Source organism: Bos indicus x Bos taurus, chromosome 7 (assembly GCF_003369695.1).
Source record: "Bos indicus x Bos taurus breed Angus x Brahman F1 hybrid chromosome 7, Bos_hybrid_MaternalHap_v2.0, whole genome shotgun sequence".
NCBI lineage: Eukaryota > Metazoa > Chordata > Mammalia > Artiodactyla > Bovidae > Bos > Bos indicus x Bos taurus.
Genome location: NC_040082.1, coordinates 51,972,356 through 51,988,490, shown reverse-complemented (window position 1 = coordinate 51,988,490; position 16,135 = coordinate 51,972,356). Strand labels below are relative to the sequence as shown.

Here is a 16,135-nt window from a genome sequence, read left to right as displayed (position 1 = left end):
ATTTACTATAGGTGATTAGAGCTCCTGGTTCTGGATCGCTCAATCTTTATTGCTAGTAACTGATGGGAAAGCTTCAGTACCGCGGTGCTTAGATTGAATGAAACTGAAGCACTATTTTATTACACAGGGGACTTTTTTTCTCAACAACACTAGAAAGTCAGATATAGCAGTCATCATAATTACAAAGCACTTTGTGCTACTTGAAGCACCTCTTGTTGCAGAATTGCAAAAAAGAAAGAAAAACCTTATGAAAAAGCATTTTAACCTCATTTTGCAGATGAGGAAACTGAGGCACAGAGAGGTTAAGTGACTGGGCCAAAGATACCTGGGTCAGCAGTAAATATAAGAACAAAAAGTGGGACCCCTGCATTGTAGCTTTAATTGTACTTTCTTCAGTTACTGTTCTGGCTTTAAAAATGTCAGCGCCAAAACTGAAGAGTAAGGTACTGAATCCACGTATGGAAAGACTTGTGTAGCATTTCATAGAAAGAGTTTCTGGCTCCCTACACACATTCTTAATGCATGGGAATGCTAGCCCTGTAAATAAAATCTTGACAATTTGAAAAATTGAGGCTGTTTTGTTATCTACAGTAAATGAGGCTAAAATTAGCTTTTCAGGAACTTTTATTTGCTCTCAGAGCTGAATCCAAGACTCAGTATTACATAACTTAGGAAAAGTACCAGTCTTCTAATTGTCTATGGTACAAAATGACCTTATCAGTAACACGATGTTACTTTTATATAAAAAAGTAGAGCTACCTTGTTGCTGTCATATCTCTGGGAAAAAAAAAAATTGTCTGTCTAAATGACAAGAGGTCAGAATGCTCTAAGCATATCAGGATACTTCTAAAAATAATCATATTTTCACTTAATAGTCACATCTCTGTGGAAAACTCATTTGTTGATAGAAGTTTACTTATCGCCTTTATTTGTATCAAATCACATGTTATTTGCAGGCAATTTTAAGCAGCCATTTGAAGACCAGTATTTTGGAAATGGAAAGATTCAGAGATGCCTCTGGCCCTATGGTCGGTGTCATTCTTAGACAGAACTAAGTCAGGGAGCTTGTGATCTAGAGCATCATCTTCTTAATTTTCAGTAAGAATGAGATCAGTTTGTTGTTCTTGGAGGACCACAGAAGGCCAAGGAAGCATCTGCTTTTATGCATCTTATGTTGCATTCGCCTGGATCCTTCACACTGGTTGCCAGTTTAGTCGGGGTCACTGCGATGCGCTTCTCATCTGTCATGTGTGGAATGCATTCCACACGCTCCACTGTTTGCAGAAAAACCGGACATTGTTTTTCTTCTCACTCACATTGCAGATGTCTCTGTTCCTGAGGTTTAAACAATAATAAAGACAGAAAAGCAAATCCCTGTAGTAAGAAACCAGACTTTTCAAATCAAACATTTTATTGTAAACAGCTCCTCATAGGTATTCCTCGTGCTTCGATCCCCACCCCCCTTATCTTTTTGTTTTGATTTTTTTTTTAAATGATGTTTATTTCAGGACTAGTATTTCCATGGGGTGTGGTGTTACATTAAAATGACCCCCCCTGCACAGCAGGGGTAGAATGTTTCTTTGTAACTTTGGTTCCATGCCCAAGACACATCTTTGCTTGATCTGCTGAAACTGTTTCCCTTGCTGAATCGTTTTTTTCACACAATATATGTCTATAGTTCTTTCCTTCTGGTTTGACATATACAGGTTTCGTTAAATGCAGCATATATTGTAGATTTTCAACAGGGTCATGTAGGAACTGTCAAGTAAGAAACCTTGAATAATGGCTTTAAAATACACAGGTGTAGTCCTGGCTACAGGATGGGTCTTAGCTTTTGATCTCTCTTTCACTGCTGTAAACATTTCTGCCATCTTTGAAGGTTTAGAAGTATTTGCTTTTCTGCGGTCTTATCCGTGTTTTCGGTTTCTCTGTAAAACAGAGGGAGAAATTCTTTAATCATCATTTCAGTCAATAGCTGAAACAGGAAAAAAAAAGCACAAATTATTTTTTTTAATTAAAAAAACCCCATTTTTTATTCTTTACCACCTCTTGAAACAGTATAATCTGTGTGTGTTATGTAAAGAAAGTCTCTAAGCTTAATTGCTTTTCTTTAAAATGAGAGAACAGAAGTATCTATTTCAAGGGTTGCTGCAATGTAATGCATGTAAAGCAATGAACAATTCTTGTCTCATATTAAGTGGCCTGAAATATTAGCTATTATCAATATTGTCTTTTTCTCTAGGACTTTCTAAGCCAACACCTTCAGAAGTTCAACTAAGATATTACTTTAAGTTTAAAAAAATTTTTTGAAGTATAGTTGATTTACAATGTTGTATTAATTTATTCTGTACAGCAAAGTGACTCAGATGTATGTGTATGTATATCTATAATATATATACATACATATTTTATGTTCTTTCCCATTATGTTTTGTTACAGGATATTAAATATTGTTTGCTATGCTATATAGTAGGACCTTGTTGTTTACCCATCTTATATATAATAGTTTGCCTCTGCTAATCCCAAACTCCCATTCCTTCCCTCCCCTAATTACCAACCCCCTTGGGCAACCATAAGTCTGTTCTCTCTCTGAGTCTGTTTTTGTTCTGTAGCTTTGTTAATTTGCATTGTATTTTAGAATCCACATATAAGTGACATTATATGGTATTTGTCTTTTTCTTTCTGACTTACTTTGCTTAGTATGAGAATCTCTACGTCCATCCATGTTGCTGCAAATGGCATTATTTCATTCTTTTTGATGGTTGAGTAATATTCCATTGTGTATATATACCACATCTTCTTTATCCATTCATCTGTTGATGGACATTTACATTGCTTCCATATCTTGGCTATTGTAAATAGTGCTGCTCTCAATACTGGGGTTCATATATCTTTTTGACTTATAATTTTGTCTGGATATATGCCCAGGAGTGGGATTGTTGGATCATATGACAACTCTATTTTTAGAGGAATATTTTTACTGTTTTCCATAGTGGTTGTACCAATTTAAATCCCCACTAATAGTGTAGGCATGCATGCATACTCAGTTGCTAAGTTGTGTCCAACTCTTTGCGAACCCATGGACTGCAGCCCGCCAGGCTCCTCTGTCCATGGGACTTTCCTGGAAGGAATATTGGAGTGGGTTGCCATTTCCTCCTCCAGGAAAAGTATAAGAGGGTTCCTTCTTTGTCACATCCTTTCCAAAATTTGTTATTTGTAGACTTCTTAATGATGGACATTCTCATAGGTATGAGGTGGCACCCCATTGTAGTTTTGATTTGCATTTCTCTAATAATTAGTAATGTTAAGCATCTTTTCAAGTGCCTATTTGCAATTCATTTTCTTTGCAGAAATGTCTATTCAGATCTTCTGCCCATTTTCAATTTCTTTTTTGGGGGGCTATTGCTGTTAAGTTGTATGAGCTCTGTATATTTTGGAAATTAAGCCCTTGTTGGGAAAGACTGAAGGCAGGAGGAGAAGGGGATGACAGAGGATGAGATGGTTGGATGGCATCACCGACTCAATGGACATGAATTTGAGCAAGCTCCAGGAGTTGGTGATGGACAGGGAAGCCTGGCATGTTGCAGCCCATGGGGTCGCAAAGAGTCGGACACGACTGAGCGACTGAACTGAAATGAAGTCCTTGTTGCTCACATGAAATATTACTTTATAAGCAGGTTCACTGACTCACTTGTATGTCAAATTTTCTCTCCAACAACATTGTTTAATGGCAGACGGTCTCTATCCCCAAGTCCTGATCTGAGGATTCCCTGGGAATTTTGCTACACAGGTTTCCTGTTTGGTCCCAGAGTATCTCTGAAAAGACATTTCCCTGGACTGTGCCAGTCAATACTTCTAGTCCCGTCCCTCTTTAATTCCGTGTATCTGGGTTTTCGCTTGGGTAGAAGCTTAGGACATAATCCACTCCTCTAATAAAAGCCAGAAAATGGCACAGAGGACATTTTATCATTTACTGCATAAGGACGTGAACTTTAGAGTCTGAATGGCATGGATGGAGAAAATAGAATTTCCATGAAAAAGCCATTTAACTTCTCCAAGGCTTAATTTCCCCATCTATAAAGTAAAGATACTAATTCTGTAGCAGAATTTAATGGTACTCCAGAAATGGTGACAAAGATGCAAAGTGGTGGAAAAGGAGGCATGTAGTATCTTAAGGATGCTTCCAGTTCATATACAGAGGCAAATCAGAGATTCAAAGAAATTTCTGCCACAGGTGCAAGTCACAAGTATTTGGAACTCATATTTGCAGAATCACCTGGTTCATTCCCAAAGGCCAGATCAGACTGAGATGAAAGAGCGACCAAGTCACAGAAGAGTGAGCAGGAAGGAAGTACAGAGATCGGGATGAGAGTATACTGTGGGAGGGAGGTATAGGTGCCAAAAAGGCATAGAGATTGGTGGTGCTGGCACAAAGGAGCGCATGCTCAGTTGCTTCAGTCATGGCCGATTCTTTGCAACCCCATGGACTGGTAGCCCCCAAGTTCCTCTCTCCATGGGATTTCCCAGGCAAGAATCCTGGAGTGGGCTTCCATTTCCTGCTCCAGGGGATCTTTCCTACCAGGGACTGAACCCAGATCTCCTAAACTGCAGGCAGATTCTTTACTGCCTGAGCCACCAGTTCAGCCCTATAGTATTCCCATGGTCCTCAGTAAAGAAGAGAACTAATCTGAGTGTGTATAAAGATGCATTAGGTGTGTGCATCTCTCTCTTCTCTGTATATGTATACACACATATAGTTTATTTTATATAAAATAAGTATGTAACAAAAGCATACTGCAAATAACCATACAAATATTTTTCCTATGTGATTTATATTCTGTTCTTAAACCAAAGACTAACTTAAATTATACATAAAGATAGCTACCTTAAAATGTGGACTCCGGGAGTTGGTGATGGACAGGGAGGCCTGGCGTGCTGCGATTCATGGGGTCGCAAAGAGTCGGACATGACTAGGCAACTGAACTGAACTGAACTGAACCTTAAAATGAAGTGATTTATGCTTCTTTGCTTTTAGCAATTATCTAAGTCAACCTCAGAAATAAATCTTAAATTCTGTTTCAAAGCACATATGCACCATTTCTTCCCATCACAACTAAAGTAAAGCCCATCATTTGAGGAAAATCATGTTGGCTTTAAAAAGCAAATGGACTTATAGGCAATCTCCCAGAATGTTACATTTCTGTAAATTGAGTATCTGTAAAAGGAACTATGAATTCTACAGCAAAGCCAGGTTTATTCAAACTGGCATTATGAATAACTGAAGTATTATCTAATAGGTCAGTATAGATGAGCAGTTTTCAGTGAGTTAAGGGTCAGTATTCTATAACTAAAACTGTAGAGAACACAAATTCACCTTTGATTCAGAAGCCACTTCTGGATATCACAGAGCCTCAGAGATTCTTTTGAATGTGTTGCCCTGTAGAGCTGAGCTTTGAGTTTATGACATGCTAAGTCAGCAAATACAGTTATGTCACTGCTGACTTTAGGACTCTAGTATCCAAGTACCTGCCGCCTTGTCTGTTGCACAGAAGACGCTCAGCATTATGTGTCAAGATCAAACAAACTCATAGAGAAAGAGATTGGATTTGTGGTTACCCGAGGTGAGGAGTAGAGGGAAGGGACACTGGATGAGTAGTCAAAAGCTGTTATACAGACTACCAGTCATAAGATAAATAAGTACTAGGGATATTATGAACAACACGACAAATATAATTTATGTGATTATACGTTATATATGAAAGTTGTTAAGAGAGCAAATCCTAAGAATACTCATTGCAATAAAAACACTTTCTATTTCTTTAATTTTGAAGATGTTCAGTAAATTTACTGTGGTAGTTATTTCACAATGTATGTAAATCAAATCATTACACCATATACCTTAAACTTATACAGTGCTGTATGTCAATTATATCACAATAAAACTGAAAGGAAAAAATGAATGCATGAAGCACATGGTATCTCCTGAAACTATGTGGGGTTCCCCTTTGCTGTGCTTAGTCACTCAGTCATGTCCGACTCTTTGCGACCTCATGGACTGTAGCCCACCAGGCTCCTCTGTCCAAAGGAGTTCTCCAGGCAAGAATACTGCAGTGAGTTGCCATGCCCTCCTCCAGGGGATCTTCCTAACCCAGGGATTGAACCCAGGTCTCCCTCATTGCAGGCAAATTCTTTACCAACTGAGCCACCAGGGAAGCCCAAGAATACTGGAGTGGGTAGCCTATCCCTTCTCCAGGGGAACTTCCTGATCCAGAAATCGAACCGGGGTCTCCTGCACTGCAGGTGGATTCTTTACCACCTGAGCTACCAGGGAATCCTTTAAGGTAAAAGTCCCAGTCTAATGCATGGGACTGAGCTATTTAGTCAGCAACCACTGAAAGCACCTTCAGTGAAGTACCTTCTTGGGAGCCTGCAACAGCTTCTAGATCATCCTTGACAAAAATGACTTAGGTAATTGCTAAAAGGAAAGAAGCATAAGTCATTTCATTTTAAGGTAGCTATCTTTATATGTAATTTAAGTTAGTCTTTGGTTTAAGAACAGAATAGAATATAAATCATTAATAGGACAAATATTTGTATGGTTATTTACAGTATGCTTTTGCTACCTGCTAATAAGTGAAGCCCTTTTCTTCCTTACTTCCTCCTTCCTCTGTCTCACTTGCTTTGGGCATATAAGTAGAAATAATCAGCTGCCAGTAATGCCTTACTCACTTGTATTATTTAAATCCAGATTATTATCTGAAGAGAAGGGATGAAAAGGTAACTACTCACTTTGGTTTAGTTCTTAAACTATTGTACTTGGCAGTACTAGAGGTTTTATTTTCAAACTTGTATATTTGCAAACTCAGTACAGTGATAGCCAACTTTTTTTTCATAATAATAGCTAAGAGTTGCTGATTACTGAACCATGTGCCAGTCAATGTGGCAAATTCTTTATAAGCATAATCTTATTTAATTCTTTCAACACAATACCATGATGTAGTTAATATAGTCACAATCATTTTATGGAACAGGAAATCTAATTTTGGTCTAAACCTACCATGACACACTAGTATATGGCAGGATTAAAACTTAACAGTATATTTAACTTCAAAGCCATACATGTTAAACTACTCAGACTTTTTCCTGTATACATTTTATATTATCCAGATTCACGGTACCAGGAATTTGTTATATAATTACTATTAATTATAATTATATTTTTTTCATTTGACCACTCCAAAGTGTCAATTATGAGCTACTCTAGAGGAAAAGCAAATCAAATTTTGTATATCCCTCAAAAAAATGGGGAAAAGGTATGGGGGATGAGCATACAGCAATTTTAAATCCCAAGAGCTATGTAGTAGTATACAGATCATAGAAGACACCTCTGAATGCTGATATAAATATACACGTAAGTGATGCTCAGAATGTGAGAGAAAGCCCTCTTCCATGTGTGAGGCACAACGGGGTTAAAAGTGGACTCTGGCATGTGGCTGCCTGGGTAGAAATCCTACACCTGTCTGCTGTAGCTATGTGGTCCTAGGAAAGTCACATGCTGTAGTTTCTCCAGTTGCAAAAAAAAAAAAAAGAAATAAAAGCAATACCTACTGGCTAGAGGGGTTTGTGAGGATTAATGTATCTATTACTTAGAACAGCATCTACATTGTAGCTGTTAGTCATTATTGATATTAATGTTCAAACTTACTCCTTTTCTAGCTAGTATTTACGAGTTTACGAGGTTTGATTTTTCTTCCCTACACCGCCATGTAGTACTTGTGCCTCACTGAACTTTATTTGCCTCGTTGATTGATTGTTATTTGGGGGTGGGAACTGCTTGTTTTCTGATGCTCTGGCCATTTTGATCCTTTTCTAGAGAACCTTGCCCATTTTTCTTTAGATATTCTCATTCAGTTTAAGAGATTAAGTGCTCTTCTTTATGTGCTGCAAGGCTACTACTCTTCTTGTCAGATAAAGGATAATTTTCAGTCTTAAAAGAAAATCTTTTGGAGTAAGGAATAAAGCCAGGGAATTGGTCCTATAAGGATACCACTTGATGGGCATTTCTGCTTTACTTCTTTCTTGGGTCAGGTCATGCTTTCCTGTTCAACATCCAGGTAACAAAGCTGATACCCACAGAGACAGAAAGCATCTCTCTTCCATTTTTCAACTTGTTATAGAATGTTAAGTAACATGGGGTGGGAAAAGATCCTTGTATAATATAACTTAATAAGATAACCAAAGTAGACACAGACCGTGGTAAACGGATTTAGAACAGCAGGTAGCCCTTCTTTATTTTTAAGTAATGGTGTTAAGGTTTGTGCTTTCTCTACCTGGGTAGACATTAGAATCACCGGGTTAGCTTCTTAAAAATATAGATCAATCTTATTCTCCACTTCTCTCATCCTCTGTCTCATCTCCATGTCCGGTAATCTGCTTCATTAAATTGGTAGTAAGGCTTTGAATTCTTTATTTTTACAAGAATTGGGAATCACTGTCTAAGATTCTTTTTACTTACATCCACTTATAAGAAATGGATCTGATAATATAATAATATTGAGTCTTCTTTTTTTTTCCTAAATTGACATTGAAAACTATCTTATTTGAAAACAAGATCCAATTTTCCTAAATATCCTGTTTTCCTGAATTCTGATGAAAATGAACTAGGAGAAAGGGTTAAAAAAAATCAGTCATTTTAACTTGTTAGATTTATAGGAGCACAATTTTCAAGCTGGAGGAGACACTGAAAACCTACTCCTGTTTTTTCACTTTGTAGATACAGAAGTGACTCTTTGAGTGTAATGAGAGGCTACAATGAGAATTCCGAGATTCACAGACATCACGACTTTCCAAAGCAAGACACTTAGCTAGGAAAAGATTCTTGACTTTCACCATGCTTCATTTCTTTAATAATCACCCAAATGGACTGGATTGATTTCTCATTTTATGGCATTTAAGATTGGCATTTAAATACCAAATGTATTTGTTTTTTTTTTAACATGAGCATACTAACATGCTAGCATTCTTCTTATCAAATAAGTCTTAGAAGCACATTTTGAGAATTAAATGGAGTCTTACCTGTAAGAGGCACCTTGACATCAAGGCCATAGAATAAAGGCAAGAGAGAAGAACAAGAATAGAAACAGAAACTGCAGAAGAAAAAGAAGAGGATTATGTAAATCTGAATTTCTGTAGTGCAATTCAGGTTGTATAAAACCTCAGCTTTTCCATATTGCTCAAATCTGATCATTTCTCACATACACACAAAGTACCTTTTATTTACAAAAACCATACCTTTTATTTCTTCACTGGTAAAGCAATACAATGAATAACTGGTGTTCAGCTAACATCGACTGATACATTTTAGAATTCTGAGAGGGTCTTACAGGTAATTGGTCTAAGCTCCGAATTTTATAAGTGAGGAAAATAAACAGAGAGCAGTTAATCAACAGACTAATTGCATACAATTTGATGGTACTGTGAAGCCTAGAGCTTAGACCTCCCGAGTCCTAATCTGCTATGTGTTATTATCTCTATTTTTAATGTGTGAGAGTGTAATTAAAAGTGATCAAAGTGTATGCTTTATCACTCAACACTATCACTATTTGGTTACTATGGCAGAGCAGGAAGAATATTACTTTGCAGGGTAAACATATGATTGCTTATCCATGGTGGGCACTCCTAGAAGGGAAATGGAACAGTATTAGTAATTACATTGGGGTACCAGGCATAACCTAGGTCTGTCCTGGGTGAGTGAGGGTATGTGGTCCTCCCACTGGTATGAACTACGCTTCTACATCAGAGATAGCTTCAGACAGTGAACGTATGCTGTTGCTCCAGCTTGTCATGCTTCTGAGATAGATATCTCCTTATTTGACTCACAGAAGTTAAACAGAGTCCGAGCTGTCTCTCTCCACCAAGAACCTTCACCAGAGAAGAAAAAACTTGGATGGAAAACATGCTTTGTGTAGCACTGGTTGAAAACCAACTGTATAATAAAATCTTGTAGGTCAGATCAGTTTTCTCAAATACTGATTTCCTTGGGGATTTACTCTTACAGAGTCATGAAGTCTTTTGGCTTGTTAAAACCCTTCAGGAGCATTCTGTTGGACATGATAGTTTTGAATAGGTCCTGTATGGTAGTCTCATATTGGGCATATTATTTGCCTACTTCCTTTAATGGCATTGCTCACAAGGCTCTTGCTTCATGGTGGCAAAATTGCATGAACAAGTTATAAACATGGTGTGAAGAGCTATGTATTAGTGACCAGTCTAATAGAATGAGGAGCAGACACTCTTTTCTTTTTCCCATTCCTTGAAGATGTGTAGTGACAGGATGTCACCTGTAGTGAGAGTGGATGAAGGAGGGGAATGGAAGGCTTCCACAATTCCCATGAGATGGTCAGGTATCAGGGCTACCTTTCTGGGCATAAGGGATGCTTATCACTTGATTTACAATACGAGTCTAAATTCTATGTCACATGGTGGGCAGGCTGTGGGCCTCAGGGTCAGACACCTGACCTCTGCTTTTGATTTGCCATGGATGGATTATATGATTTTGTAAAGTTGTTTAATGTCTCTGAGCCATTTTTTCATTATCTGTATAAAAAGGGAACATAATATCTGATGTGTCTGTCTCAATAATCAGGAGAATCAAATGAGATGATGAATTTGGCAGTGCCTTGGATAAAGTGAAGAGCAGCATGTAGGAAGCAATTTAGCTGTGTGTGTGAGAATTGAGGACAAAGAAGGAATATTGTATGTGTCCTGAGGGGGTGGTCACGTACCCCACAGGAAAGAATGAAGACTATCTCTGACATAAGTGATCGTTAGCCTTTTTACTATGCTTGTGGATAAGCAGAATTGAGGTCAAGTGAATAGAAGTTGCTTTAACAACCTCATCTCTCATTCAAACCTCTAATCAGAAACCAACTGGATTGCCTTTGAAATGGCTTAGTTTAGTACTACATATGGAATTTGCTGATTTAATAGCTAAATAATCCTCATTTTCTGTTAAGTACATTAACCTATTATAAATATTTAGGAAGTTCAGACCTGTAGAATGAAAAGTTCACCTACTTCAGCTAGGGTGGCGACATAACTAGATATAAAAATAATTCCTTTTTCTGTTTTCCGTAAGTTATATGGGACTGAACTGAGTGAAGTTACTGGGGCAGAGCTGTCTTCTCTGCAATTTCCTCCCGGAGCCACTCCAGGACTGAGTGACTAGGACAAGGGTAGCCATTCAAACACATGGGAAATGGAAGGCATCAGTGGTGTCCTTTGACAGCCATGGAAACTGTGGATAATCCCTGCCTTCTGTGGGTCTTTCTGCCAAACAGTAGGAAACCAGATTCAGCTTTTAGCTTATTACACTTTGCCTTTGCCTCATTTAATCCCACAGAACTAAATAGCACAGTTCAGAAATGAGGAAAATTCAAACTTACAAGCTTACATAAGATATGCACTCCACATTTAGAAATTTTAAAAATTATACTTTAATTTGACTTATACTTTCTTAGTGTTTCCTAAGTTTCATGTAAGTGACTTCATTTTTTCCCTCATGGAACAGATGAGAGGAGATGAGGGAGAGTGTTACCACCCCTATATTGTAGATACAGCTTACACATGGTGGGTAAAGTCACTTACCCAAGCTTAAATAAATACATGAAGACTCAGCCTACATAAGAATCTAGGGGTCTGATTGTTTGGCTACTGGACCTTACCAACTTCCTCTGAGAAGGACAACTATAAAAGCAATTTGGGATGAACCAAATTCTAATCATTATCTTGGAAATGGCGGGTGGTTTACTATTTGCTCCTTGGGTGCCCATGGAAGATACTGCAAAACAACCATGATTTTTTGCAACACAGGGGTTCAGGCAGCTACTTCCAGTCAATGAGATCAGAACTCCAGAGAATGCCTCTTGCCATCTCTGCTGTGTCCCTCCTCAGGCCCAGGGGGCTCCTGGCATATGAGGCAGGACAATTTTGTGTTAATTATGCAAGACTGGCAAACTCACTGCAGCCAAGCAGCACCCCTGTGCTAGTCCTCTCCCTTCTTCCAGAGCACACACATTTCCAAATGCCATCTTTACTCCCCAGGAGTGTTGGCTGACTAGGAAGAAGCAGTTCTTCTTTAGGACCACTGCGGAAATGACATGACGGCAAAATTTTCATGTGTCAATCTAAATTTCTGAACACATTATTTCAAAAAGGAAGGGGAAAGCAGAGTAATAAAACTAGAAGAAACTTTTGGAAAAGATGTGAAGATGGGAAAGGGAAAACTGAGGAAAGAAAACACTTACAGAAAAGAACAGGAATCAAAACAAAAGACAAAAATGTATAACTGAAAGCAGATGTTTTGCCAGAACCCTGGTGCCTGACTACAGGCAGAGCTTAACTATACCTGCCTACACACAACACACAATAGCTGAGAAGAAGGAAAACATAGTGAGTGAAACCAAGACTACTGTCTGATCTAAAAAATAAAGATTGAAATACACACTGAAGTTCACACATACCTTTTCTTCTAGGTCCTTTATCTGTCTTTTCTGGATGTCTGTTTTATCTTCTAAGTCACGAATTCTCTGCAAAAAGGGGAAAAAAACCCGAATGCTTTAAACGGTGTTAAGTTAAACAAGACTATTCATCAACCTAAAACACAGAACTTCCCATAAAAACATTAGCATCTGGAAATGTCATGTATACATTTTTCTATACGCAGTGGGTTATTGCATATTTCAAAAATTGCCTATACTCATATTCAAAATGATTGTCATTGACTGTATTTTAAAAATATTTGCCATCCTTTTTCCTCTGGGTCAATCTATCTCTGCAGACCTCTTCCCTGTGACAGAGGTATGGTTCTCACCCCACTGTCCTTGAGCTTGGTCAGTAGACCTGTTTTGGCCAGTGGAACATGAGTTGGGAATGAGATGTGGGAAAGTCACCTCTTTGTGGAGACAGCTGTGTGTCCCAGAGCTACAGAGAAAGAAAGACACTTTGTTGTAAACCATTTGGATTAAGGTTTTTGATTGTTTATTGCCTCATTTAAAAATGGCTAAAAGTGGCTCACACAAATGCCACACAAATGCCACAAATACAACAGTAGTTGCTGTTCTACTTTTTTTTCAACCTTATTTCAAATTTGTTTCAGGGTACGATCTTCTCATAAAACCAAACTGATCAATTTTCATAAAACAAAATTAGAGACTACACTTCAAAAAAAAAAAAAAAAAAATCCAAAGAAGGAACTGATAACTTAGGGGAAAAAACAAACATTACAAGAATAGCACAAGCAATCCTGAAGATAAAAAATGCTCAGAAATGTCTTTGAAATTACAGTAAACTATAACAAAATTTCAGTAATTTGAATAGCACAGATTTGAAATCAACATTACATAGACACTAATTTGAAAGTGACAGAGGAGAATGAAAATGTTGGCTTAAAGCTCAATATTCAGAAAACAAAGATCATGGCATCCGGTCCCATCACTTCATGGCAAATAGATGGGGAAACAGTGTAAACAGTGACAGACTTAATATTTTTGGGCCCCAAAATCACTGCAGATGGTGACTGCAGCCATGAAATAGAAAGACGTTTACTCCTTGGAAGAAAAGTTATGACCAACATAGACAGCATATTAAAAAGCAGAGACTTTACGTTGCCAACAAAGGTCTGTCTAGTCAAGGCTATGGTTTTCCCAGTGGTCATGTATGGATGTGAGAGTTGGACTATAAAAAAGCTGAGCGCCGAAGAATCGATGCTTTTGAACTGGTGTTGGAGAAGACTCTTGAGAGTCCCTTGGACTGCAAGGAGATCCAACCAGTTCATCCTAAAGGAGATCAGTCCTGAATCTTCATTGGAAGGACTGATGTTGAAGCTCAAACTCCAATACTTTGGCCACATGATGCAAAGAGCTGACTCACTGGAAAAGACCCTGATGCTGGGAAATATTGAGGGCAAGAGGAGAAGGGGATGACAGAGGATAAGATGATGGGATGGCATCACTGACTCAACGGACCTGAGTTTGAGTAAACTCCGGGAGTTGGTGATGGACAGGGAGGCCTGGCGTGCTGCAGTCCCTGGGGTTGCAAAGAGTAGGACACGACTGAGCGACTGAACTGAACTGAACTGAACTGAATTTGTAAGTGAATAAAAGTTTTCAAATTTCCTTCTGGCAAATTAAAGGCCTTCGTGCTGTGATTCATGGGGTCGCAAGGAGTCGGACACGACTGAGCGACTAAACTGAACTGAATACATTCATAGCATAGGGTTACACAGTGTAGGCTTGTAATTTAGTGCCTCTTTTGGGAATAATTAGAAAATGGAGAACTGGAATCCAAGAAGAAAACAATGGAAGCTAAATGATGTGATAACATAGAAAGACCAGTTTTTACAGCGCAACGTGGGGAGACAAAAACGTAAGCTGGAACAAAGAACAGTTGAACTCGGAAACTATATCCCCTCTCTCTGAACAGTGGTTCTCAACTAGGGGTGATTTTGAACCCCAGGTGACATTTGGCAATATCTGGACATTTTTAAGTTAGTTAAAGTGATTTTAGTATATTCACAAAGTTGTGCAACCATCACCAATAATTATCCAGACAGTTTCAAATCACATGTGATCACCAGTGACAACCAGCATCTAAGGGGCAGAGGCCAGGAATGCTCTAAATATCCTGCAGTACACAGATCACTCCCCGCCAACTTCCACCAAGAGGAATCATCAGACCCAAAATGTCAGTCAGGCTGAGATTGAGAAATCCTGCTTTAAACGAAAGGGGGTGAGGTTTCTGCAGGAGAGGAGGGTGTGTTTTTTTAGAAGGACTGTGAAATTATGTGACAATGAATGCTGATGTGTGTGACAATGAATGACAAATAAATGTGTGTGACATGTGTGTTTGTATGTATTTCCACAGTGCTGCTTATGCTCCAAAGCTACACAGTGAAAGAATAAACTTGTTAGATATTTCTACCTTGAGCGTGCAAGTATTTTCTTGATATAGTCTATTGGATGTGGAGGCAAGCCGTACATCAATTAAATCATGGGCATGAGAGATTAGTGTAGTGTCTACTCAGCCTCCAAGTCTGTGCTTGCTGGGCACCTGCTTAAATGTTCAGGATTGTGTTGGATGTAATGGAGAACACAAGCAAGGTGTCACGTAGTTCCTGATCTCAAAGAACCATCACATCCAGATGGGGAGATAAAAATGGAAAACACAGGAAAAAACAGATTATGTAGAAAGGGAAAACAGGGCAAAACTCAGCATAATTTCATCACCAATCTCTAATACCTCGTACAGTGCTTAGCTGTACAAAGGAGCTGCCTATACATATGTATTAAATGAGTTAGGTTTGCTCCATTGTGTGCTGTGGGCTTTATTTATTTTTCCTTCCCAACTTTTCCCAGACTGCCATCTGATCTAAGAGCAAACCCTGTAGAGTCCAAAGCAGATCTCTTTTCTACCAAGTAGGAAACTTTCTACTGCTCTGAAGTATACCAAGTCCCCCATCAGAACTGTGAGAGGTTACTGCCTGCTCTTCCTGCTTCTGATCTTCTCCATCCTACACCCATCTACAGCAGCCAGTATAAACTCTTAGAACGGGAAATGGTAGGCTTCCTTGGCAGTCCAGTGGTTAAGATTCTGTGCTTCCAATGCAAAGGGTGTGGGTTCGATCCCTGGTCAAGAACTAAGATCCCATATGCCACGTGCCACAGCCAAGAAAATATCACACACACACAAAACAAAGAATGTGAAATGATCACAGCAGTCCTTGAGCTTTAAGGGGCAAGGAAGAGGAAGAAGGGAGAGTCAGTCAAGTTGCCCTTAGAATAAAACCCGAACTTCGTCAGGCCCAGCTCGATCTAGCCCTGTCTTACCTCTACAGATTCACCTCACAGTCACCTTTCTTCAGCTCCACGACCTCCTGCCATATTGGCCTTCTCTCTGCTCCTTGAATATCCCAAACATTCCCACAATAGAGACTTAGCCCCTGCTGATCCTAAATTCTGGCCACCTTTCCAAGATCTCTGTGTGGCTGACTCTTTGGGATTTCAACATCTTCAGACCAGCCAGTTTAGAGTGGTTAATCCTACTCCCAAGCTCGCTCTCTCACACACAGCACACACAC

General features: G+C 38.8%; 1 protein-coding gene across 3 annotated transcripts in view; it reads right to left on the bottom strand.

Annotated features, from left to right (window-relative positions):
• Positions 1-897: 897 nt before the first annotated feature.
• JAKMIP2 (janus kinase and microtubule interacting protein 2) overlaps positions 898-16,135 on the bottom strand; it is a 190,768-nt gene continuing 175,530 nt past the window's right edge. For 2 of the 3 annotated variants that reach the window (XM_027546046.1, XM_027546048.1), the window contains 3 exons: positions 12,522-12,587; positions 9,076-9,146; positions 898-1,928 (listed from right to left, as the gene is read on the bottom strand). In XM_027546046.1, the coding sequence (XP_027401847.1) occupies positions 9,096-9,146; positions 12,522-12,587 (117 nt within the window). In that variant the 3' untranslated portion in view covers positions 898-1,928; positions 9,076-9,095. The remainder of the gene's footprint in view (positions 1,929-9,075; positions 9,147-12,521; positions 12,588-16,135) is intronic. The other variant, XM_027546047.1, reaches the window with a different exon arrangement.